Consider the following 26,169-nt stretch of genomic DNA (forward strand, 5'->3'; position numbering starts at 1 on the left):
TAGGGCGATATCATGATATAGCCCTGACCACAACTGCCTTTGATGCTGAGGCAGCTACAAAGCATCAGTTCCTTTTGAATATTTATATAGAGATGCTTAAAATTTTGCATTGTGGGTTTGAATTAGAGCTGCTTAAACTTTTGCATTGTTGGTTTGAGTTAAACATGTTGATTTAGTTAGGGGCATTGTTGTGAAGTAAAAAGAATTGAGTGAGTCAGCATTGCATAGTTCAGTTACTAAGCATCACTAAATAATCATTATTTTTTGTAATGTGGGAATTGTTTTTCTGCAGAGTACATTTCAACTGCATGAAAAGATGCCTCAGACATTCACAACCTATATGTCTAAGTGTTTATTTTAGCACCTTAGGTAACTTTATTCATCCACAAAGTGGTTATTTGGTTTAAAATGGTATCACTACAACCAGCGAAACCCACAATCATTTCTTTTTTGTGCCCACAATTTAAACCCACAATCAATTTTTGCAAACCTCTGTATAAAAGTTATGTGGTGATGCAGGTTTGTCTTCCTTCATCTATTAGGTGAGTATGCCAGAGTGATATATATTACTTATACCATGGCCACTCGGAATTTGCCTGATATATAGCCCTCGCCCTAGGGCTTGGGCATATATATCAGACAAATCCCTTGTGGCCATGGTATAACTATTAATTAACCCCCACATCTATGACATGAGAATGCAAAGAGATTTGACATGGAGCTTCATTGTTATCATGTGCCACATTCAAGTAAAAAGTTTTCACCACATTCCCCACATTTTAAACTTCAAATCCCTTCCTAAAACCCGATATCGCCCATACTGGGGGGAGTGGGCTTAACATTGATAACTATAGGTACATAATATGCGAGGCGAGATGTATTCTGTGAATGTTATCCCACTAGGGCCTGTATAATATTATTTGTTAAAACTTCACAGCATAAAATCTGAAGGTCTACAGGACTACAGCTATACATACAGTGTGTGTATGAGTGAATTACAAGTAAATTGTGCGGTTAGTCATTGATCAGAGTTAATTAAATGTGCATAACTGAAATTGGAAGGGCTGAACATCGATATTAAACAGGGACAGACAGTATGAAAAGTGCATGCAGGATTAAAATTGGTTAAGAATTCTTCCCAGAGGTTGCTAAAGTTGGGCTGGGCTCAGTAAAGAAGTTGAATCTAGTTGAAAAAGATGTGTGTATAACAGAATTACTTACTTGGGTGTCTCCAGCAAAGTAAAATACAAGTATCTGATAAATAAGAAAGGAGTGTTCACCCCGCACCAGCATAGCTGGATAATGTTTCGTCATCATTACCAAGTTTGGATGGACATAAGGTTATGATTAAAAAAGGAAAAATAATGTTGCAAACATATGGGAATGCAAATTTAAGGCAACATGGTGCAGCAGTGAAAAGACTGTTGTTAAATAGCATCAAAAATTGTCAGCCATCTATTAATATAATAATATGATTTAGCATCAGAATAAAATTATCAGGAAAAAAATGATATTGTCACCTGGAATTTTCAGTATTTTATAATATTACATTTCTAATACATATTAGAAATGTAATATTATAAAAGACTGATGCTAAATCATATTATTTTCCTGATGCTAAATCATATTATTATATTAATAGATGGCTGACAACTTTTGATGCTATTTAACAGCAGCAGTCTTTCAACTGCTGCTCCATGTTGCCGTAAATTTGCATTCCCATATGTTTGCAATACATTTTTTTCTTTTTTAAAACATAACTTCATGTCCCTTCTTCTACAGACAAAGTCGATAAAGTCAGGCAAAGTAGACTCCTTGTTTCTCATCAGCCACTTCCTCAATTTTGATGCGGGCAGGCAGGCGGGCGGTCATTATTCATTATATGACATGTTAATTATTATTTTTAAAACTTGTTTTTATACCATATGTCACAAGAATCATGTCATGATCTACAAACCATATAAATATTTATTATTTTTAAAACTTGTTTTTATACCATATGTCACAAGAATCATGTCATGATCTACAAACCATATAAATATTTCACACAGCATACTATGGCGCTATTTAGTGTCAAAATTATATCATATATAATTTTTTTGTAACTATATATATATTTTGAAAGTATATAATTCCTATTTTTATTACTTGTTTAAGTCCGTGCTAATATTGTTACTTTAATATACTTATAAAATTCATTACTGTATTTTATTTTGTGTGGTAATTTTTTATTTCTCTGAATTCATACAAGTGCCTAATGGAATGTGCAACTCATATGATCAACCACTTCCTCAATGACACTGTTCTCTCTGTTGTGTCCTCTGTTCTGATGTATCCTCTGTGTCTGTTGTGTCCTCTGTTCTGATGTATCCTCTGTGTCTGTTGTGTCCTCTGTTCTGATGTATCCTCTGTGTCTGTTGTGTCCTCTGTTCTGATGTATCCTCTGTGTCTGTTGTGTCCTCTGTTCTGATGTATCCTCTGGGTCTGTTGTATCCACTGTTGTGTTGTATCCTCTATGTCTGTTGTGTCTTCTAGCCTCTAGCTGTGTCTGTTGTGTCCACTGGTCTGCTGTATCCTCTGTGTCTGTTGTGTCCATTAATTGCTCTGCTGTATCCTCTGTGTCTGTTGTATCTTCCGATACTCTGCATCTGTTGTGTCCATTATCTACTGTGTCCTCTGCACATGTTACATTTCGTGCTGTGTTTGTCGTGTCCAACACGTCTGTCATGTCCTCTACATGTGTTGATTGTGTCTGCTGTATCCCCGTGTCTGCCATGTTCATTATCCATGTTGCACGCAGACACAGAAACAGTAGACACAATGGAGTCTGTGGTGTCAGCTGTGGACATGGCAGACACAGTCGACACATTGGACACAGCAAACATAACACAAAGTGGACACAGTAGGTAGACACACTGAACACATCACTGAGATACACAGGACACTATAGCATCAGATATACAGGACACTACAGACACTAAAGCATCATCAGTGCACAGTGGATACAAAAGATATACACAGGACACACCAACAGAACTCTAGAGGACTGACACAACAGACACAGAGAGGATACATCAGAACAGAGGACATAACAGACACACAGAATACAGCAAAACAGTGGACACAACAGACACAGATTATACATCAGAACAGTACTACTGTCATTGAGGAAGTGGTTGATCATATGAGTTGCACATTCCATTAGGCACTTGTATGAATTCAGAGAATAAAAAAATTACCACACAAAATAAAATTCAGTAATAAATTTTATAAGTAGCATTATACTTAAAGTAACCAAGTAGCTATAATACCTAAATTACAAAATAGGAATTATACACTTTCAAAAATACTGTATAATATATAGTTAGAATTTTGACACTAAAATAGCACCATAGCATACACAGCTGCCCATCCAGGGTAGCGTTGAGACAAACAAACGCCACTGTTAACAAGAGGTACATCACGTGTGTTAAGATCACGTGCGAAATAGGGGATTGTGTCATACTAGAATGTAATAATGAAAGTTGAGGCGGTAGTGTGAGAAACTCTAATGTTCAGCCATTGCAGTTAGGTGCATCGTTGTATTCCACTAATTCACTGATACGTGTTCAAGCCTCCGTTTTCTCTCGTACACCAAGTCTTCGTTGTTTACAACGCTCGAGACGAGACTAGTGAACAGAAAAGCACGGAGCAGACGTGTAGGTGAGAGTTCTAGCTAGTTTAATGAAATTTGTGGGTGTTTCTACGTACGAAGTTGCTATTGTTCCGGCAGCCCGTATTTGTCAGGGCTATTGATAGGGTTACCACTCAAAATAGGAAGGTACTTCATTTCAAGTTGTTGTTTCTGGAGATTTTCACACAGCCTTACCTTTAAGATAAAACAAACAAGTGCTAATTTATTATTGGAATGTTTACAGCAGTTGCTATCAGCACAATTTTAACATGTAAATATCCAAAAAGTGGTCACGTGACCAAAATCCCTTCATATAGGATTTCCACTGCAAAATAAGGTGATGCTTCAGCCTTTTTCATTGTTTCTGATGATTTTCATGCAGGCTGACCTTAAGATAAAACAAACAAGTGCTAATATATTATTAAACTGTCTATTAGTTTTAATATCTGTAGTTTTAACTATAAATACCCAAAAAGTGGTCACGTGGCCAACAATCCCACTACAGCTATAAAGGATGTGCTATAGCACTACAAGATGTAGAAGTCTTCACTAAAAGGCAAGAAAATACACTAATTGTGACTTCGGCAACCCTAAAATACAATGATTTTCTAATAAGCTGCCCAATTTAACTATTATGATATTCAGGTCACGTGACCACTTTTTGTGTGTTAAACTTATGTTGATACCCAATGCTACAAGCAATCCAATAATAAATTAGCACTTGTTTGCTTTATCTTAAAGGTCAGTCTGTGTGAAAATCACCAGAAACAACAAAAGGAAACTCCTATTTTGAGTTGGAAACCCTACTATTGTCCTGGCAGTCCACTAGATTTCTCACTATAAAGCACACTAGTTGTATGCTATTTCCCGAGTATTCAACTTCAGGACACTCGTCTAGTAGGTTGGATAACTCAGTAATTGTGACTAGGTGAGCGTGGCACTACTAAAGAGTCTAAAATATCTGATCCATCAAGGGTTTCTACTGATTTCGATCTCCAACAAGTACTGTTTCACTATAAATTGCTATCTATAATCGTTTCATCTACTGGGGTGTAAAATATAACAGTTATAACACGATTACTCGGGATATGGCTAAATATATACACACTCTCCCTCGAGTGCTGCACGCTCTTGAGCGGTCGTACATAATATTTTAGTCATATCCCTCATAACCGTGTTATAACTGTACAGTTTCCCAAGTTCACAACCATGTGAAATAGTTGCCAAACTGGTTTGTCATTTAAGGCTGTGTCATGAGGGTTGATTTTTGTAATTGGGTGAAGCCAGATCCTATTGTATTGTATTGTATTAATGCTTTACAGTGACCAGCACTGAAGGTCTGCAGCAACATGTGCTGCTATGGTTGGTAGAGCTTGATGCATATGTGTAATAGTGATGACATTATGAACAGATGTATTATCTAGGACAACCATGTGCACCTCATGTACACAATTACCAATCGTACTGTATAGTAGGGACCATGAATAAAAGTCACCCAAAAACTAGCTTCACTTTTCCCAGACGACTATTAGGCAGTATTGGTTACTAGGTAAAACTAAGCCCTAACAGGCTTTCAGATCGACCCAAAATACTTTCAACAAGTTGTTATGGATTTAAAAAAAAAAAATTTAATGGAATTTTCTACTGACTGACTGAGTAACTGACTGACTGATGCCTTCAGACAAGCGTAACTCGATAACGGCTAAGGCTACAGGTTTGATTTTTTTACTGTTTGACGTTGCTTTGGCACGAGAGGTGCCTTTTGGCATATTCCGCAGTACGTACAATGCATTCTTCATAGACTTACCAGTGTCCTCCTTTGTGTTCAATTCATCTTTGCTGACAGTGAAGTGTTGATTTGGCGGTAGCACGTGATGGCTTTCCTTTGTAACAGAAATCATCCGTATTTTTCGTAGTGGCTACTTAAATTGCAGAGGTGCTTTTCGAACAGTTCTTGATTTGTACTGCTGTGTAAAGGGTTGAAAATAGCCGACAACGAAGTGTAATGGATACTTCACTTTCCAGATGATAATTGATATAAATGGGGTGCACAGCACCATTTCTTTGTGGATTGCAGAGGTGCTCTTCGAACATTTCTTGATTCATAATTTTGTGTAACAGGTTGAGCATAGCTGACATCTAAGTGTAATGGATACTTCAATTTTCAGATGATAATTGATTATCTGTGGCACAGCGCCATTTCTTTCTTTTGATGCGGTATGCATGGGTTCACCATGTAGTCATAATAATTATTTACAAAGTTAACAAACAAGTACACAAAAAATTTAGGAATTTTCAACTAGAGTAGGGACTATAGCACATTGATAAAAAGTACTGAAACAAGCTGGAGTGGTGCATGATATTAAATCACAGTAAAACAATAAGAAGTGTTATATCCCTACTGTGCATTTCCATTATGGTATCTTGAGCACAGCAGGGATATAACACTTCTTATTGTTTTACTGTGATTTAATATCATGCACCACTCCAGCTTGTTTCAGTACGTTTTATCGATGTGCTATGTCCCTACTCTAGTTGAAGATTCCAAATTTTTTGTGTATTTGTTCTATTAGTAGTGCACTATGTATGTTCAATCTGTTGAATAAACAATATGTGTGAAATCACTAAGATATTGTATTGACCATCATTGTATGATACCACAAAGCACTAGCAGGTTAAAAGATCTGCATGGGCGGATGACTTCCAAGAAATAATTTAAAACTTGAAATTGAATATCAGTTTGCAGTTATATATATGCACTATAACAAAACAAGAAAAAATTTAATTCAGGTTATCTGAGATTCAATCTGGGGGTATTTTGCTGGCTATGCCTGCCATTTTGAAAGTAAACTGGCTAGAATTTTTTTACAAAATTACACTCTCTGAAATTGAATTTAAGGACGATTTAAGCATACTATTTAGAGAACAACTAAGAAGCAAGGTAAACTTGGACTCTCAGATATTGAATAGCCATGTATCACTTTATGTAGAAAGTCATATACTGTATGTACCCTATTAAAAATTAATGATCCGATACTAAATCTGAGAAAATTTTATAGTTGTGATGTTTGCAATTTTTAACTTGGGAAAATTTTACTTATTAAACACAAATCTGAGAGCATTTTTGATAAATGTTGTGTGCCATTTTAAAAACTGTAGCGTAACCTAAGTGTGGTGTAGTAGCTACTCACTCACAATTTTAGGTGGGTGAGTCTGAGATTTTAGGGGGGGTTCCCCTCCTAATAGCCCTAGAAAAAGCACTGTTGGCTCATGCACACACATTTGCTTTAGTTTAAAAGGCGCAACTGGCTAGCTACATGGATGCAATACTCCTGTTTACTGCAGCTTATAATATTATCTCTATGCTTATAATAATATGTACAGCATTATCAGTAGTTGTGTACAGCACTATTCGCAGCAGCATGCAGCGGCAGCATCAATGCAGTGGTGGTGGTGGCCTCAGCACTAGCAGCTACTGCCAGCACTGCTGCATGATATGTAAGTAACATCTTATACTTGTCAATCAGAAGCATAAATTTTGAATCTGTGGGTGACAAATCAGCTTTGCGAAACTTCACATTGTGTAAAAAGATTTGCTTCCATAGCATTTATACTTAATCTTCAGGAATGCACACATAAATCATGTCATATTTCCTCACTGGAATATGGCACATTCCTTTGTCATACAGTATGGTTGTACTGTATATTAGGGACCATGCTTTTCTGGCCAAAAATATCACCCTATAAACAGCCTTACAATATCTTCATGGTGCCTTGGCATGTATTAGTTAGGTATAATCAAGCCCAAAAGTGCCTTTAGTATAACCTGAAACGCTTCCAAAAAGTTGCCACGAGATTTTTACTGGAATTTTCTACTGACTGACAGACTAATGCAATGGCTAGGGATATGACCTTGATTTTTTCACTGTTCAACGTTGCTTCATTCTGCGACGTGTCTTTTGGCACACTGAAGTACATATGCCATGGACTTGCCTCTGTCCTCCTTTGTGTCCCATTTCTTTTTGCTGACAGTCCAAGGTATTGATTCGCGGTAGCTTGATGGTTTCCCTACATTTGTAAATGGGAATTGTCCGTAATTTCCATGGTGACTGGATTGATTGCAGAGGTGCTTCCCTTACTTTTTTTCATGGAATGGACTGAACATAGTTGAAAGTGAAGCATAATGGCCACTTCCACTTTCGCATCAGAAATTAATAGTTGGGGTGCACTAATTGTCTGTATTTTCATGATGACTGGATTGATTGCAGGAGCGCTTCTCTTACCGTTCTTCATTTGTAGTGCTGTGTAACATAGTTGAAAGCAAAGCGTAATGGCTACTTTATGTTCGAGTCAGTAATTCGAGTTAGTAATTGACATTTGGGGCATGTGTTCAGATGAAACATTAACTCTGATGCCATTCTTTCTTTTGATGTGGTATACGCGGGTTCACCAGTCATAATAATGTTACAAAAAGGTAAACAAACAAGTATAAGAAATTTAGGAATTTTACATTCGATTAGGACTGAGTTAGGGATTAATGTCCACTAGTATATCTGCAGATGTAGGCGACCTCTCTTGTTTCCCTACTTTTTTTCTATGATCCATAATCAAGACTCATGGTAGTGAGTCGCGTGGCCAGTAAAGCAGAAACGCGCGCCGCAGACAATAAAAGACGCGACCACTACACGTGAGGATTTTACAGGAATGAACGTTGTCAAATTCGGCCTTCTGTAACTCACCCGTCACTTATGCTATCCCTCTGAAACTCTAGAGTTGAACTCATCGTGTCACTAGTAACTACCACACAAGCAGTGAAGTAAATCCATGCCGATTGTTTCGTGATTGAGATTGCCGACATCAAAGGGGAAGTTACATTTTTTATTTATTTATTTTTTATCGCATGCGGTTAGACGCAATCGCAGGTGTATGCCTTGCGTTCCTTTGTGCATTCCAAACATTGATTGCCCTGCTATCGCTTCAGTATTCACTCAATCGTCTCAAGGTTCACATCATCGATATCATCATACATGATTACCCTACAGTCGTAATTTCAGCACCAAATGAATTTTGAGTCGTCCTCAGTTGACCTAGAGGCCAAATACAAAACCCAGATTGTTGTTTTCTGCAATACTCGCTTGGCATGTAGGGCAATGTGTCTTTAAACTGTTCTAAAAGTTTCGTTCAGATTGAAACATATGTTTTCGAGAATGGCTAGTTTGAAATTTGAATTTAGTCGCCCCCACGTAATTTTGCTCTCTGTAAGAATTTTACTCGGAATTTAAAGAATGACGCAGAGCACAACTGCGGTCACTAGGTATCGATGAACTGGTGCTCTATGTAGTTAATCAGTGCATATAGCCACAAAGAAGTGTGCTGCCATAGATTATAGTCCATAGATATAATCTATGGTGCTGCATACCATAGTTCGTTTTGAAATTTGAATTTAGTCGCCCCCACTCAATTCATCCCTCTAAGGGCGCGGCTTAAAGAATGACACAGAGTACAACTGCGGTTACCAGTTGTTGACTCACGGTAATTAGCACATGTAGCTAGCCAATTGTTACCATGCATTATTGCATTTTATAGCACCCCCACACAAAAATTACGCATGTAATTACAACATACAGAGGACACATGAATACCAAACACTTTTCACAACAATAGTGTAAGAATTGTACAATAATGACTGTAATATAACTGCTATGCAAATGTTTTCCAGTGGCCCGCCATGGTAGCAAGTCTCACATGACGGCATGTGTGTTCATCCAAACACAATGGGAGTAACGAGTAAGTTTGATGACAAGTTGGTATGACTAACTCCATTTGTAGAATCCAGATGAGTGGGTGTGGCTCCAGTATGTCTAAACAGTTAACAAACATTCCTGTTATAAATACGTGCTAGACTTGCAATATAATAGTATAGTATTTAAATGCAACAATACATAGTTTCCATTGCATCACTATCAAATGACACTAAGTGGAGGATATTGTTGCATCTCTAGTATGTACACTCCATCAGCACAACCTGTCTTAATGCAGGGCCGGAGCCCACGGTCCGGCCGGTCCATTGGCCGGACCACTTTTCAGCTACATACGTACTTGAAATTGAAAAACAATCGAGATACTCTAATAGAGCAGTCATCATAATATACTCTAATAGAACAGTCATCGCAATACTTTAATAGAATATTTGGTATAGAATATAGCCACTGTTCTACTTAGTCTAAGCCATTACATCTATGTTAATTGTCCTCAAAATCACTCAAAAGTTCCAGTGAGTCATCTGCATTGCACTGCAGTGGGCTAATTGATCATGTGAGCATGTCATGCATGCATTAGCAATTACAAATCCAATGGCTTCTGTATCTCAAAGAACTAAGCTTTCACTGAAATTTTGAAAGTAAAACTAGCTATGAAATTGAATTAATTGGTTCTGTAGTACAAATTACCAATATATCCTTAATGTTAACAAAAAGGAGAAAGAGGCTTTGCAAGTAAAATAGCTTCCAGATGCCATTTCAGAGCATCTATTTTCAAAAATTTTCCTGGGGGAGTATTCCCCCAGATCCCTCTAACTTGGCATGTTGTGTGTGCTTAGCACATGCAGTTGAGTATCACATGATCTAAAAATCACATCCGATCAATAAGTAGTATGACCTCCATTGCAGTCCATGGATGGCCGGACCACTCAAAATCTCTGGGCTCCGGCCTTGTAATGGCCACCAGTATAGAAAGACAACCTCTCTTGAAAAGCCAATTCCAATTGAGAATTTATACACTGTTACCTGCTTATTGAGTGAAGGTGGCAATAAACAAGTTCCACCGTAATTTATACACGTGATCTGATCTGTATATGTGACCGAATTTGACAAAACTAGGCTTCCACACACATCCCATTCTTTGACTTTAACCAACCGTAACATGACCTTCCAGCAAGCTATTAATCCGAATTTTTTTACAGATTGCTTTGATAACATTAAATCATCACAGGTCAATATTCGAAGATGATGGCATATTCCTACGTTGAGTTACGATTTCTCAGTCATAAAACTGGATGTGTGTGGAAGCCTGGTTTTGTCAAATTCGGTCACATATTCTGTCAGTGGATGAGATCCACTTGGCCAGGACAAAATGTGACTCAAATGTCCTGGATGATCCATACTCAACCCACTTATGACCCAGTGGCACAATGGAACTGAGTATAGAGAATACAATTATATTTATTTCTAAGATGTGTGGATGTGTGGACACATTACAACACATTACAACACATTACATGTACATACAAGACATGCTACGTACTGTTTATAGCATTTCAAGTCACCACATTATGTACGGACCAGTCAACAATGCTTCATAGTGCCCATCAGTAAACCTGAAGAAAAGTTACGAAAAATAAAAATTCACATAAGTACAATGAAACCTCATTAATATGGCCAGCTGTGGGACCAAAAAATTTGGCCTGAATAACAAGGTGGCTGAGGTCATAAGTACTGCTTAGCTATATTTGGGACCTACTAGAGGTGGCCAATATGATGAGGTGGTCTTATTAAAGAGGTGGCTGCTAAGTGAGGTTTCACTGTACATACAGTTCACAATGGTAAACAATATTAATGGTTAACAATATACACTGAAACCTGCAGGTCATTAAAACCTGCAGGTCATTTCTTGTGGAAGATTGCTCTCTACACAAAATGACATATTCAGAGATTGTATTTAGATGGATGATACAGTAACGCATTGTGACTTCAATACTCGTGATGTGTTACTGCTAGGCAGCAACCATATACACGGCACCGCCGATGCACAACATCGCACTTGCTTGCACACACAATTTTGCTCAAGATTTTACAAATTGATAATTAAGGGGTGTGGCAACTAGCTGTTCGCTCACAAGACTGTGTAGCAGCTGTTTCCCTTCTGTACAAGTGGCCACCAAGACAGGTCCACTGTGGATGAAAGCCAGGCATTAGATATTTGGTATTTCATGTGTTGAAGGCATTCTATGGCTTCCGGTAGTCTCAAATCTCACCACAGTTTAACTCAGGCAGTGTTGTGGTCACCACTAAACTACTGGAATGCTGTGTTATGTTCATCTTATGCTTGACTACTATATTGTAGAACTGAAATGGATACTCTGAAAAATATATCCTATGGATAATGACTTCATCACTTTCTTCATCAGGAGCTTATAAGGACCAATAGTGAAACATTTTACACTTTGGGCTCACAGCCAACTGCCTACGTCTGAGGCAGTGCCTTTGGTGCTCTAACAGATTGGCTACCCCCTTGCTGCCAGCACTCACTGTCTCATACACTGTCACACACTAAATCCATCTCTATAGCCAATTAGAACAGCATGCTTCTTACCTTTTTTAAGGCCGCAAAATGCAGCCACCTCTTTAAAAAGCTAGGTCAGAAAATTTTGTCCTTACAGCCTGAATAATGACCAGTTTTCTTTGTACTATTAGTGATTAGTGATCAGGGAGGATTATTTATTAAGATACTAAGATATACAAATGCTACAACCTCTAAATATAGCAGTAAATTTTTTTACCCTGGTCCAATGTCTAATAATCGTGAGAGACTCTACTGTGACAAATACATGTTTAGGCCACTCCAATTGGTAATTATGTTTCTGGTCCACCGCCCGCATCCTTTTTTGGAGAATGTGAAATTTCAGAAATACATGGGCAAAATGTCCGCATCAGCTTCTTGAAAAACCTGGATTTCAGAAATAAATATTGGGCTGCAACAAGTATGCTAAATCTAACTATCTAAATGCCTTAATTTGTATTTTATCAGTGAAAACCAAGAAATGGGCAGAGTGCATAGTACTGATCCATATACTCTAATAGAACAGTCAGTAAATCACAAAAATACTCTAATTGAGCAGTCACTTCATTGTTGCTTTGTTGCTGAAATCCGCCCGCCCGCACCTAAAACTGATTTTCAAAGGACCAGAAACATAATTACCAATTGGAGTGGCCTTATCATGATATGTGCTAATTGCCTTTTTACAATTAAGTTTTACAACACAAATACATGTACAGTGGAACCTGTGTTACGGTCACCTGGATTAAGCGGTCACCTCTGTATAACGGCCATGAACACGAGGTCCCAAATATTTTCCCATACAAATGTATGTATTGTTGTCTGCATTAAGCGGTCACCTGTCTAACGCGTATAACGGCCAACCAAGAATTCGCTTATGAATCACTGTATACATAACTTTCTCCTTCATATAGCGGTCGCTACCTTTTATGGTGGCTTGTTAAGCCAACCATATATTATCTATGAGCCAACTGTCTGGCACCACGGCACAACTTCAAATAATGCACAATTATCACACTTCCTGCCTTTCAATGAATACTATATAATCTATCAGGCTTCATTGCTTAAACGTATTCAATAGCTATAACCAACATTCATAACAAGCTCACCTTGTCCTTTCTGCACTAAAATATTACTGCATTGCGGTTGGCGCGAGCCTCTTAATAATAATCACTCATTTATAACGGCCATAGCCACTAAAATGCTGCTGACCACCTTATACAGGTTTTCTCTATAACAGCCACCTGTATATAAAGGCCAGATATATCTGGTCCCAAGGTGACCATTATAGACAGGTTCCACTGTATAGTTAAACTCACCAATTGTGACTAAATCCCTTCAACACGAAAAGACAAGCAATGAGACAACAGCCTTGCAAGCCTATTCTGGTACGCTTATTTAGTAGTAATATAAATTTTAAAGGCATTTATTTACAACAGGACATAATTACGTGCCCCTCTATTGTCTCTGTACATACTTGCCTTTTCTTTACTATTCTCATTTCACAAGATCTCTTATTGATATGAGCAGGGGTGTAGCTTCTTCGCTTGAATTAGTCAATGCTTAAAGTAGATCGAGATACTCTAATAGAACAGTCACATTTCTACAAGTGCCATATTTTTACATTGTAAAGTCTGTAATTAGCTAGTAATTTAAACTATGCAATCCAACTATGCTAAATATTGATTGCTGTGTTACAGCTATTTTGTGACTGCTCTAATAGAGTATCTTGATCGTTTTAATGCAGTACAAGGTGAAAAGCAAAGTGTTATTAAGGGTTTACTAGTTAAAATGGGTGTTAGTTGACTGCAGTTGCATGCCACCATAGATACAGTATACCAACAGGGATTGGAAACGGAGACTCGCGCACAAACATATCCGTGTCTCGCATGATGTAAACTTTCATCCGTAGCTAGTAATGGCGAGTGGAATTGTCCGTAGCTTTATAGGTGAGTTTTGTGATCTTCCCGGATGGAGAGTGGTAGAAAGTTTGTTGAAACAATTTTGCACCATATTACGAACGGAGACGCTTCAATGGACGCTTTTGACGAATTCAGCGAAGAGCTAGTGATGCCACTTAAGGAAATATTCGAAAATTTAAGGGAGTACAAGTCCACCTCCACAAAGAAAGAGAAACTCTGGTGTGAATTCCACCGTAAAAGACTCCACAAGTTGCCTGATATTTGGAAGCGCTTTTGCAGGGGTTTAGACATCCCATACAGCTGGTAGCACGCCACGGTTAATCCAAAGGCTGCAGCACATCATGTTGCTGTCAGACCTTCAGTGCTGGCCACTGTAAAGCTCTAATAATAATAAAATAATAACGACTCTGGTTCCATACAACCGACATGCACCCTTCATGCCAGCTTGTCTACACTGGCAGCACATTCAACAGAGCTGGTACCATCTATATATAACACAATTTATATCGGTGACCAACTGATAATGTGCATGCTCATTGCTATAATAGTACAACAAATACTGAATAGCTAACATTAATTTTACAACACTACACAAGATAACAAAACGTAAAGGAAGAAAAGCAAACAAGCAAATATAACCAGTTACCAAGTCACATTCAGCAACAATTATACTCCAGTATATGTATGTGCAGAACAATCCAAGTGTTCAGATAGTGAACTTGAAGCCATGTTGTCAATACATTAACATGGAAGTATCATTTACCAGAAGATATTGGTAGTGAATCTATTTATTTTTTATTTATTATTACTGAGCAGCCAGCACTGCTGATGTGCTCAGGAAAAAAAATCACACATGTACATTACTACAATAATTAGAAACGTTAACTGAGAAAGAGTCAGAGTCATTTAAATTAATTAGGAGCTGTGGCAACGAGTTCAGTCTTGAGCTGTTCTGGAGAAAAAAACTGTAGTAGATGTTGTAGGGAGTATGAAATGGTACTGATGATATTGCCTGGTTTCTCTGGTCATTGGGAGATAATTGGATGGAATAGATAAGGGAATTTGGTTATGAAGTGCTTTGTAAAATGTCTGCAGTCTGGATATCTTGCGTCGAGTTTTAAGTTCAGGCCAGGAGAGATGTTGGAGCATGGAAGTAACTGAACTGGATCTACTGTAATCTTTCAATACCCATCTTGCTGCTCTTCTTTGAATATTTTCAAGTTTATGTACATCACTGTTATACATACTACTGAAGCATATTCCAGTTGTGGTCTTACCATTGCTAAATACGCTGCTGCTTTCACTTGTGTAGAACAACTGCTTAGGTTTCTCTTAAGAAAGTTTAATGTTCTGGATGCTTTTCCTGTTATTTTGTATACATGAGGTGACCAAGATAAATGTTTGTCCAAGTGTACTCTGAGGTATGTATGTCTATCAGTAATTGGTTGTTCAGTTCATAGTTGTGAATTATAGGTGACTGAGATCTGATGCATCTTATTACAACACATTTGGATACATTAAACCTAAGTTGCCATATGTGTACCCATTCTGATATTCTGTCAAGATCTTGCTGAAGGATGGAAGCATCATTCTGGGAATCAATTACTCTATATAACAAGCAGTCATCAGCAAACAGCTGTAGTGGGGATAAAATACTTCTGGTAATGTCATTAATATACAACAAGAACGTCAGAGGACCAAGTACTGTTCCTTGTGATACCCCTGATGTAACTGTTACTGGGGTTGAGGATTTGCCATTAAGAAGTACACATTGTGTCCGATCAGTTAACCATGTTTTGATCCAGTTATATGTATTGTTCCTAATGCCATATAGTATTGTAATTTTCAGTGTAAGTAATCGCTGGTGTGGAACTGTGTCAAAAGCTTTAGCAAAATCAAGCAATATGATGTCAACTTGTTTCTGATGGTCTTGAGCTGTGCTTCTCACATTGGTGCACTGTTCTTCTTTGTCCTTATGGTAAACAACTCTCAGATTCTTCAGTGCTAATGGTGGTTATTCAGCAATATTGTGTATAGGTATGGATTCCATCTTTGTACCTCCCATTTCCTGTAGGATTGGTTTCAGAACAACCTAATATTCACGTTACACTCTACTAATGTACTAGTAACTAATGACATGGTATATTGGTACACAAAGTTACTGATGTGTCCTCCAAAATAACACAAGTGTAAACTGTAAAATTATTAAAATGTCCAGTATGGTAACACGAATAGTAATTTCAATAAGCTATTTACACGGCACTGACGATGTAAACACCAGAAAACATAACACTTTTCTAACTGCTCTTACTGGTAGGCTTGCAAAATAACACAACTGTTAGAAGCACTGCTGGGTTACATTAAGCTTACCACAGAAGTGAGCGTCAATGATTGTTTCAAATCACTCGTGTACTAGAACACGCGCAGATAATTTCGCCCTCGAGTAGAACAGTAATTAGCCCAATTGTCGCAACGCTTAGGCTGTAATTCTTCTACAACGTGCACAAAAGTGGCTTCTAACGAATTTGCGCTGCACTGGTATCTATGGTGATGGTCACTCGCGCTCGAGACACGGATGGTATTTCACGTCTGTTACATCATATTGAGAGTTTGTACAGAGATATCACGTGAGTTACTTCCGTTTCCAATCCCTGTTGGTATACTGTATCTATGATGCCACTAACAGGGCCACCCAGAGAAATTAGGGGGCCCAGGGCAAAGAGTTAAAGAAGGGCCCAGGGGCAAGGAAGGGTCTAGATCCTGACTGCTCTATTAGAGTATATCGATCTTTCTTTAAACAGGTATTCAAGGGGCCCCTGATGGAGCCTCCTGGGGCCCCTTTCAGGCTGGGACCGGGGAAAAAATACCCCAGTTACACCCCCCCCCCCCCCATCTGGGCGGCCCTCGCCACTAAAATTACAGTTATATTTTAATATTCTGTCACTGTAATCTGGGGTTTTTGTCAAAACCATGGAAACTCACCTACTGTTATCAACAGTGCATTGCTTATTCTAACAAAAAGTATTAAAATCCCATCCAATAACAGCTTATAGCTGTAAAAAAAGTGTGTGTCCAAGTAAAGCAGAGTTAACTGCGACAAAAAGTAATGATATCATAATGCGGCCATGTGCGAGGTGTGCAAGTTGTATAATTAATATTAGCTAATCAGATAATACAATGTTATTGTTAAAGTGCTAATGAGAACTATGTGATGCTGCTAGTTTTTAAGTATGTGAGCATCTTCATAAATGCCACACAAATTTAATTCTCAATAAAGCAATGTGTATAGATTCTCTGATAGCAATAAATAGTTTGAGTTTGGCCGCCTTTCCTGTATTCAACAATGCTACGAACAAAGGAAAGGTGGTCAAACTATTTATTGCTATCAGAGAATCTATACACATTGCTTTATTGAGAATTAAATTTGTGTGGCATTTATGAAGATGCTCACACACTTAAAAACTAGCAGCATCACATAGTTCTCATTAGCACTTTAACAATAACATTGTATTATCTGATTAGCTAATATTAATTTTACAACTTGCACACCTCGCACATGGCTGCATTATGATATTATTACTTTTTGTCGCAGTTAACTCTGCTTTACTTGGATGCGCATTTTTTTTACAGCTATAAGCTGTTTTTGGATGGGATCAAACTTACAAATCCTAATTTTTCCTTATACTTGTTTAAATTTGCTAATAGTTGTGACACTTATAGAATTCCATTTACGTTTCATGGAATATTGCCCATTCATGATGTTTGAATTTCTGAAAATACCAAGGAAATATCTTAATTCAACGAAACCCCAGGAAATAAATTATTGTGCAGTGTTATTTTTGCAAGCGGAAATGCAAATATGTGTGATAAAAAAATATATGATAGAACAGCATTGCGTGTGTGGTGCCAAACTTAATTATACTCATATTCTGACATGATTGCATCATGATCATAATTATAACTGGCCGTATATAACTGCAAACAGTTGTTCATCCACTTGTTCATGTGTCCCGTTCTCATGATGCTCTCCTCCTTACAACCTTCTCCTGTTTAAAGATGGTGCACAAGGTCATCTATCTTCATGTAACAAGCTGGTCTCTGGATTGTTCAGAGATGTGCCTGGTTGCTGCTGCTGCTGTCATGTTCTTTCTACTGTTGATTTTCACTATTTAGTCCTCTTCTTAATTGTAGCTCGACGATGAAGTTTATTAGTGTGTCGTATTGAAGAATGAGTTGTGTTCATTGTATCATGACACTTTGACAAATGTTGTCATTCCAAGGCTGAGTAGATTTACTTCCTTCTAGTACGATCACTACATTGGTTGCAGTCAATGACTTGATCCTAGATGGTCCTTTGAAAAAACAGTCTAACCTAAAACGAGGCTGAACTTTCAACATGATCAAGTCTTCCTCTTTTAACTCTCTGTCTCTGGCCTTACTGTCATTATCTCTTTTGCTCAGCTTGACCTTTCTGTATATTCCTTTAGCAATGTTCCTGGTTTGTTTCATGCAACTCCTCCACAAGTTCTTAAGCAAACTCAACAGGATACTTCACTATATAGGTTGACAGAAACTGAGTGCTGTAGGAAGCTTGGCATCTCACCCATAAATGGTGCTTCCCCAGTAACAGAGTGAAGTGTGGTGTGGTATGCCAAAAGCACAAATCCTAGCAGATCATCCCAATCATGCCCTTTCTTTCCAACAACATTTGTTTCAGTGTTTGGTTAAAACACTTGATGAGGCTATCAGTCTGGTGATGCAACTGGCAACTGTTCTAATCCCATCAATTGGGCAGTCTGTTGGAGTATGTCTGACAAGAACTCTGCTACCAGATCATGAAAAATGCGACTAAGTGCACCATGTTTCCAAATCAAGTCTAGACATTTGGTCACTGTTTCTGCCCTGCGGTCCTTCATTGGATATACCTCTGGCCAGATAATATTGAAAATCCTTTAATTATTTGTTTGTTTATTTTTTGCAATAAAATAATCCATTACTAGCGAACCAGCGCATAAGGAAAGAATGGCAGCAGACACGTTATTAAAATTAATTAGGTGACTGATACTTGTATCAACTATTAATTACTGAAAAGAGAAGTGGTTATTCCACTTAGTTCTCAGCTATGTTCCACCTGTTATGCAGCATTATGAACAAAGAACAGTATGAAAAGTACATCAGCAATCAATCCACTCACTACAGAAATTACAGATGTTTCTTGTGATATTCAACAGAAAACCATTACATACCACTACGAATCAACACCTACATGGTAGTGGAGAAAGAAATGGGACACAAAAGAGGACAAAGGTAAGCCATGCATGATTCATGTGTTATAACTTTTGCAATTGGCAAAAAGGCATGTCTCAAGTCTTAAGTGATGTCAAACAGTGAAAAATCAAGCCTGTAGCCTTAACTGTAGTTGAGTTACAGCTGTATACTCTGCTGAAGGATTTGTTATTTTTTATGATCCCTACTTTACAGTACTACTGTACTATGTGATGTCCCACAAAGATTCCAGATGTGTACTGTATAACAATACTGGCTCATTAGCTGTTTGCTTTTAGCACAATTCTTTGAGCTCTTACCAACACCTTACTGGCCATCAGTGGCGGAGGAAGTAGTTGATATGAGGGGGGGGAGACCAGGAGTGGAAATGAACTGAGGCACTGCATTGTCTCTGGTTTGGTAAGGTGAGACCAAAAAAAAAAAAAAAAGGTCACAGCCAGCTGACAATAGCTGCCCACCTCACCAGCTATGCATTTATAGTTGATAAACTATATAAAAATCCTTACATAGCTCGCTACACACTACTCTAATACTGTGATTGCTTTCTTAGAGCGACTGCTCTATTAGAGTATCTTGATCTTTATCACGCTTTTCAGCCCCACTCCAAGAAGGGTAATTTCGGCGTGATATCATTCTGAGGGGGGAATCATCACCCCCCTTTCTGCCGCCTATGCTGGCCATGAACTGCTTGGTAGTTGTTGTTGTAAACTCTCTGACCAATGACTTCACCAAGTTAGATGTAAACATGCAGCATGTAATCTCATAAGCATAATTTTTTTGCCTATCAGATACTTGGATAGGATAATGACAATGTACATAATTATATATCTTTACTTCATTGTGTATGTTTACTGAAGGTGTTGTACATGTTTAGGTATTACTGTGAGACATGGATGTCAACAGTGGCAGTGCAACACTCCCCAGTCAAGAAGAAAACTATCCCAAGTCATTATGTAAACGTTCTTTCTTTTCAAGGCCTATACCATATGGAAAAAGAGTTTATTTTATTTTATTACAATTGATACTCCTTGATATTATTGAAGGAACTAATGAAGTATATTTTCAAGCTTTTTTGGTGAAACGTTATGGAAGGGAACTGAGTGAAACAGCAAGTACTGTTCCTTCATTTATTTCTGTCAGAAGCTTTCCTTTACTGTTGTGCTTACCAATGGGGTTTATAGCTGATCGTTACTTTGGAAGAGCTAAAGTGTTGTATTACAGTTGGATATCTCTCTTTGTAGCTCAATTACTATTTGGGTTTTACTTTGCTTTTGTTAGTCTTCATTACACAGTGCCTATCAGTGGTATTCTTGTTCTGTTCATTGGATTGCTTATTAACTCTTGTAGTCTTGCTGGAATCCGAGTCAACCTAATCCCATTTGGTGTTGATCAAATGAGAATGGCATCAAGTGATGAGCTAAGCTCATATTTTCACTGGTACTACTGGTGCAGAAACCTTGGAAACTTCTTATCCTACAGCATCGGTGCAGTTTTAGTGGCATCCCAGTATAGCGATATTGCATTTGTCTTTTCTTCTATGGCTGCCACAATTGGTGTAGTGATTAACATCCTGGGTTACAACTGGTTTATTAAAAGAGAGAAAGTTGGTAATCCTCTTTTGTTGATATATCGTGTGTTAAGATATGCCATAACTGCTAAAAGACCAGCAGAAAGAACTGCATTTTCTTATGATGGACGCTCTGAGCCATCAAGAATTGATCTTGCAAAGCAAACTCATTATGGAATATTCAGAGATGAACAAGTTGAAGATGTGAAGACATTTCTGAGGATGTTAGTCTTCATGGTATCCTTATTTGGATTTCTCTGTGTTTATTCATCGGTTTGTTGCTGCTACCATTGTGTGAACATGTGCATATGTAGTTGTGTGTCTCTATGCATGCATGCATGCAGGCAAACACATACTCTAACATAAACATTTTTTTGTATATTAAGTGGTAAGCTATGCTGAATCTATAGCCAAACTGTGACAAAAAATGTAGCTTTTGACTTTATAAATCCAGGCACAGTAGCTGAAGGCAGCGCAGTTGAGTGGCTATATAGTTCTGAGGTATCATGGCATTACTATATAATAGGGAGCATGAATGTTGTACTATCCTTTGGAAAATAATTATTGACCAAACCAGCTTTACAGTGCACCTTGACAGTTTTAATATTGGTTACTTATAATCAAGCTCAAAAGTGCTACTCGAAACACTTCCAAAAAGTTTTAAGTTTTTATTATAAGTGTAAATTTTCTACAGACTGACTGACTGACTGACTAAAGTCTACTAACTGATGCCTTCAGGCAAGTATAACTCAATAACGGCTAAGGCTATGGGCTTGATTTCTTCACTGATAGATATTACTTCAGCAATCATGGACTTACCTATAATCTACTTTGTGTCCCGTACAATGTGCCAACCCATGGTAGCACACCATTGGCTTTGTGTTGCCTATCATGTAAGAATAAAACGGAAATCACCAATAAATGTGCATGGCATCACACCTCCAATAGTTTAAGGAAATAGCATGGTTTTAGGCTACCATTGTTCATGTGTATAGGGCTGTGTAATGAGCAGAACATAGTAGAAAACTATGTGAAATGGTATACAATGCTTATTACATTGAGAGCACATCCAGCATTAACAATATCAGATGTCAGTCATTGGTGTCTGTCTGTCATAGGGCACAAATGAACTTAAGTGATTTCGAAGGTTCATTCAATTGAACAAACATTTGAATGTGGGTTGAACAGTTTGAACAATACTAACTAGATAGTTAACTTACAATCATGCTGCATTCCATAATGATGTGGGGGAAGCTTAACTTATGGTATTATGGCATTTAATTAAGTTATATGTTGAGGTTTCAGTGGCAGATCTAGGAATTTTCAGAGGGGGTTTCAGGTTCAGGAAGTTTTCAATAACTGTGATCCCACTTAGCTATAGTCCAGCTGGGGTTGTTAACCCAGTCTTATAGCTCAGTGGCCTATAGCTACATGCATAGATCTATAGTGAATCATAAAAATCACTCCAAAACATTGTTTCTAGTTGATCCAGGCCTTCGCAGAAAGATATGAAGCAAAACAGCACTAAAACGGTGATTATTTTTAGAGGCGCTTAACACTATTCAATGCCATAATGCCAATTTTAGTGATTTCTAAGGTAAAAGTATGAAATTTGGCCAGTAGAAAAGGTTCCAATGTGATACACTATGCATAACTGTTGGTGATTTTATCACTCACACGAATCGTAAATTAATTAGGGACACGCACATTTTCAGAGGGGGTTTCAGCTGAAACCATTGCAACCCCCTGTATCCGCCACTGGGTTTAGTAGTGTTACAGGCCATGCAATATATAGGTTTCCATGTTGCTGTCTCAACTGTACAGCAGTAGTAAAATGCATTTAAAACCTATAGTTATGACCATGAGTATCTTTACTTGTGGCATTCAGTTTCAAGTTTTCTCAGTAAAAGTGATGAGTTAGTACAACTCTGTGTGTGTACATTGTGTGTGTACATTGTGTGTGTGTGTGTGCGTGCGTGCGTGCGTGCGTGCGTGCGTGTGTGTGTGTTACTTACTTAATTTGTCAGTAATATAACAGCGAAAATGCCACCTCAGATTTGAAATTTTACTCCCACTATGGCATCCATATCATTCTGTTGTGTGCTTCAAATGATATGTAACTTTTATTGTCAAAGATGACACCCCCCCACTCTTTGACCTTCTCCATTACCCCCTGAGTTTATGGCTCAAATACAGCTGAACAGTATGTCATTGCTATTGAGTATAAATATGAGCAAAATGTTTAGAATATAATTTTTCACTTATTCCATTACTCCACTCTTCCATTATTTTGTATTCACACAGACTTCAGCTTCCAAACCAAACTTATGTAAGAGGTTTTTGGTTCTAAAGCTAAACTATATAACATTAGTCCAAGAGCTAAAACTAAGACTTGAGCTTTTGTGCATAATACCCAATGATTTATAAAGTAGAAAGTAAGTGAAGCTTAATAATTGACAGCATTGGCTCAGTGGTTAAAAGGTCCCTGGACAGCTTCAGTGTTTTCATGCTTATTTTGACCCCTTAGCGAGACTGTTCTGTTGGAGTATCTTGATTCTGCATTTGTCTGGTTTTCATCTTGCTATTATTACTCTGATTTCATTTGAATGACAAAAGGTTTGTATTATGATGGTACATACCATGCAGACATTCCCCTAAGCCGTCTACACTGTTTCCATGATAGAGAATCAACTTATAGTCACCCCTGACACTGTAGATATTCATCAGGTTATTGTCAAACTTGGTATATGCGTGCACACCACCATTTGCATACCAAATGTCAAGACAATCAATTAAAGAGATTGCTTTTTCATAGCAATTTTCATAAATTACTTTGGGAAAGGTTGGAGCAAATTTTGGATGTGTACCGTACGCTACCTGGCAGGCAGCACAAATGGTGTTGGAACTATACATGTGTAAAAATCACGGTTTCTTTCTTCCTGTTAATGTACTCATGGTTACCGTGTGTCTTAGTATAAATATTTGTTGGTTTTTTTTTTTCTGTGTAGCTGACTAATGTGTATTTAACACAATCAACTTATTTACGACAACCATACTTTTTGGCAAACCATACTACTCTTCACTGCTCACACAAGAGCATTACAGTCAACTATGTCAACAAGATATATTCAACCTACTGGATACTACTGATCAATAATGCAGCAGTTTTACTACTAATCCCAATACTGGATCGTATTGTATATCCATTGTGTTGTCCTTGGGTTCCTAGTATGTTCAGTAGAATGGCAGTTGGAATGGTTGCCTGTGTATTCAGTATTTGTTGTGCAATAGTTGTTGAAGTTTGTCGTTACTACAGTTTGCAATCAAACTTTGAAATTAATGTTTTCCATTACATAAAAAATTTCTCTGCTACTATTTCAGCTGGAGTAATGGCTCCTTCATTTTTTATGCAAGCCATAGCTGAATGTCTCACACTTATTACAAGCAAGTTATGATAAATAGAATGTATCTATCAGTTGTAGTGTAAAGCATAACTTGTGTCATGATTTCACACAATAGCACTACTGCATAAGCTTAGTGAAATTGTTTATTGAAGAATTATAAATACAATGAAAGGCACCCAGAAGCATGTATGATTTTGTTGAATAGCTCAATTGTCAGGTAGCATGTATATTATAACATTTCTTATTGTTTTACTGTGATTAAATATTGTGTACTACTCCAGCTTGTTTCAGAACTTTTTATCAATATGCTATGGTCCCTACTCTAGTTGAAAATTCCAAATTTATTTGTGTACTTGTTAGGGATTAAATGTTCACTAGTATATCTGCAGGTGTACGCGACCTCCCTTGTTTCCCTAGTTTTTTCTATGATCCAAATCGAACTTAAAATTCCTAATTTTTCCTTATAATTTAATTTAATTTTTTTGTAACCTTGTGAATCCATGTATACTGCATCAAAAGAAACAATAGCGTCAGAATTAAAATTTTCATCTGAATGCGTACCCCAGCTTTCAATTTCTGACTTGAAAGTGAAGTGGCCATTCCTCTTCGCTTTCAGCTACGTATGTTCAGTCCATTACTCAGCACTACAAATGAAGAACGAGCACCTCTGCAATCAATCCAGTCACCATGAAAACTATAAATGATTTCTGTTTACAAATGAGAAGCCATGCAAATGTGCACCTAACTATCTATTACTGACTCGAAAGTGAAGACAAGTGGTCATTATGCTTCGTTTTCACCTATTTTCGATCCATTATGCAGTCTTGCAAACAAAGAGCAGTAGTAGAAGTGCCTCTGCAATCACCAGTCACCATGAAAAATATGGACAATTTCCATTTACAAACAGGAAGCCATGCATCTTGCTACCACGAATAGACACCTTGGGCTGCAAGTTGGGCTGTCAGCAAAAAGAAATAGGACACAAAGGAGGACAAAGGTACAGTGAGTCAATGATGCGTGCATTTTATGTACTGTGGTATGCCAAAAGGCACATCCCAGGACAAAGCGATGTCGAACAGTGAATCAAGCCCAAAGCTTTATTAGTTATCGAGTTACACTTGTTTGAAGGCATCATGCAGGCATCAGTAGAAAATTCCTTTGAATAATTTTAAAAAATTGTAGCTACCTGTTGGATGTATTTAGGGTTGCATACTGAAGGCACTTTTGGGCTTGGTTATTCCTAACCAATATTATACCTAACCAATACTGCCAAGGCACCAGGATGGTATTGTGAAGCTTGGTTTTGGGTGACATTTTTGGCCAGAAAAGCCATGATCCCTAATATACAGTACTACCTTATTGTGTATCATAGCATTGTTGTCTAAATAACACCTCTGTAGTGGTGGAATTCATCTATGCCCAGTCACCAGTCTACATGAAGGGACTACTTCTGGGATGTTTGTTCTTCACTGAAGGACTGGCAATGACGTTGGGATCAATTTTGTTTTTGTCACAGTCTACAGGGAATAAAGTCTACTGGGAATACTTCAAAGTCATTAGTGGAAATGATTTTTGTGCTACATTGCTGTCAGTTGGAGCTGACGCAGGATCTTGTCTTTTTGCTTACATCATTATTGCAACAATAACATTTTTAGGAACTTTATTGTTCCTTTATATTGCTAAGCATTACACAATTAGAATACGAGGCACTGCACTACGATACTTTTTATGACATTTACCAGTGCATCAAGTACTAACTATAGCTGTTTGTTGTAACTATAAATTAATTGTTACAGTGCCATGTGTATATGCCTCCTGTTTTCTAAATGTTAATGGTTATATTGCACATTGCTATCATTTGTTTAATAGTTATACCATGGCCACAAGGGATTTGCCTGATATATATGCCCAAGCCCGAGGGCCGCATAAGTAATATATACCACTCTGGCATGCTCACCTAATAGGTGAAGGAAGACAAACCTG

General features: G+C 37.7%; 1 protein-coding gene and 1 long non-coding RNA gene across 8 annotated transcripts in view; one reads left to right on the forward strand and one right to left on the reverse strand.

Moving 5' to 3' along the window:
- Positions 1 to 13,303, reverse strand: part of LOC136266038 (uncharacterized) — a 95,198-nt gene extending 81,895 nt beyond the window's left edge. The window contains exon 1 of the long non-coding RNA XR_010705870.1: positions 12,847 to 13,303. This is a non-coding gene — a long non-coding RNA (uncharacterized lncRNA). The remainder of the gene's footprint in view (positions 1 to 12,846) is intronic.
- LOC136266027 (solute carrier family 15 member 4-like) lies at positions 3,518 to 26,058 on the forward strand. 7 transcript variants are annotated; one of them, XM_066060987.1, is made up of 5 exons: positions 3,518 to 3,702; positions 19,161 to 19,236; positions 20,090 to 21,055; positions 23,791 to 24,226; positions 25,587 to 26,058. In XM_066060987.1, the coding sequence occupies exons 3-5, from the start codon at positions 20,105 to 20,107 to the stop codon at positions 25,916 to 25,918; spliced, it is 1,719 nt and encodes a 572-aa protein (XP_065917059.1). In that variant the 5' UTR covers positions 3,518 to 3,702; positions 19,161 to 19,236; positions 20,090 to 20,104; the 3' UTR covers positions 25,919 to 26,058. The 7 variants fall into 7 exon arrangements, with proteins under 7 accessions (XP_065917059.1, XP_065917060.1, XP_065917062.1 ...); XM_066060988.1 differs by having other exon boundaries at positions 3,518 to 3,698; XM_066060990.1 differs by lacking the exon at positions 19,161 to 19,236 and having other exon boundaries at positions 20,073 to 21,055.
- The last annotated feature ends 111 nt before the right edge of the window (positions 26,059 to 26,169 follow it).

The sequence above is a fragment of the Dysidea avara genome, chromosome 9, assembly GCF_963678975.1.
Source record: "Dysidea avara chromosome 9, odDysAvar1.4, whole genome shotgun sequence".
In the NCBI taxonomy this organism is placed as follows: domain Eukaryota; kingdom Metazoa; phylum Porifera; class Demospongiae; order Dictyoceratida; family Dysideidae; genus Dysidea; species Dysidea avara.

Bases quoted from the DNA above. Each gene is read 5' to 3' on its own strand.
- LOC136266027 (XM_066060987.1), top strand. From the start codon at position 20,105: ATGGATGTCAACAGTGGCAGTGCAACACTCCCCAGTCAAGAAGAAAAC. The intron at 21,056-23,790 runs GTTTGTTGCTGC...TTTTCTGTGTAG, and splicing joins TTCTCTGTGTTTATTCATCG to CTGACTAATGTGTATTTAAC. The intron at 24,227-25,586 runs GCAAGTTATGAT...ACACCTCTGTAG, and splicing joins ATGTCTCACACTTATTACAA to TGGTGGAATTCATCTATGCC.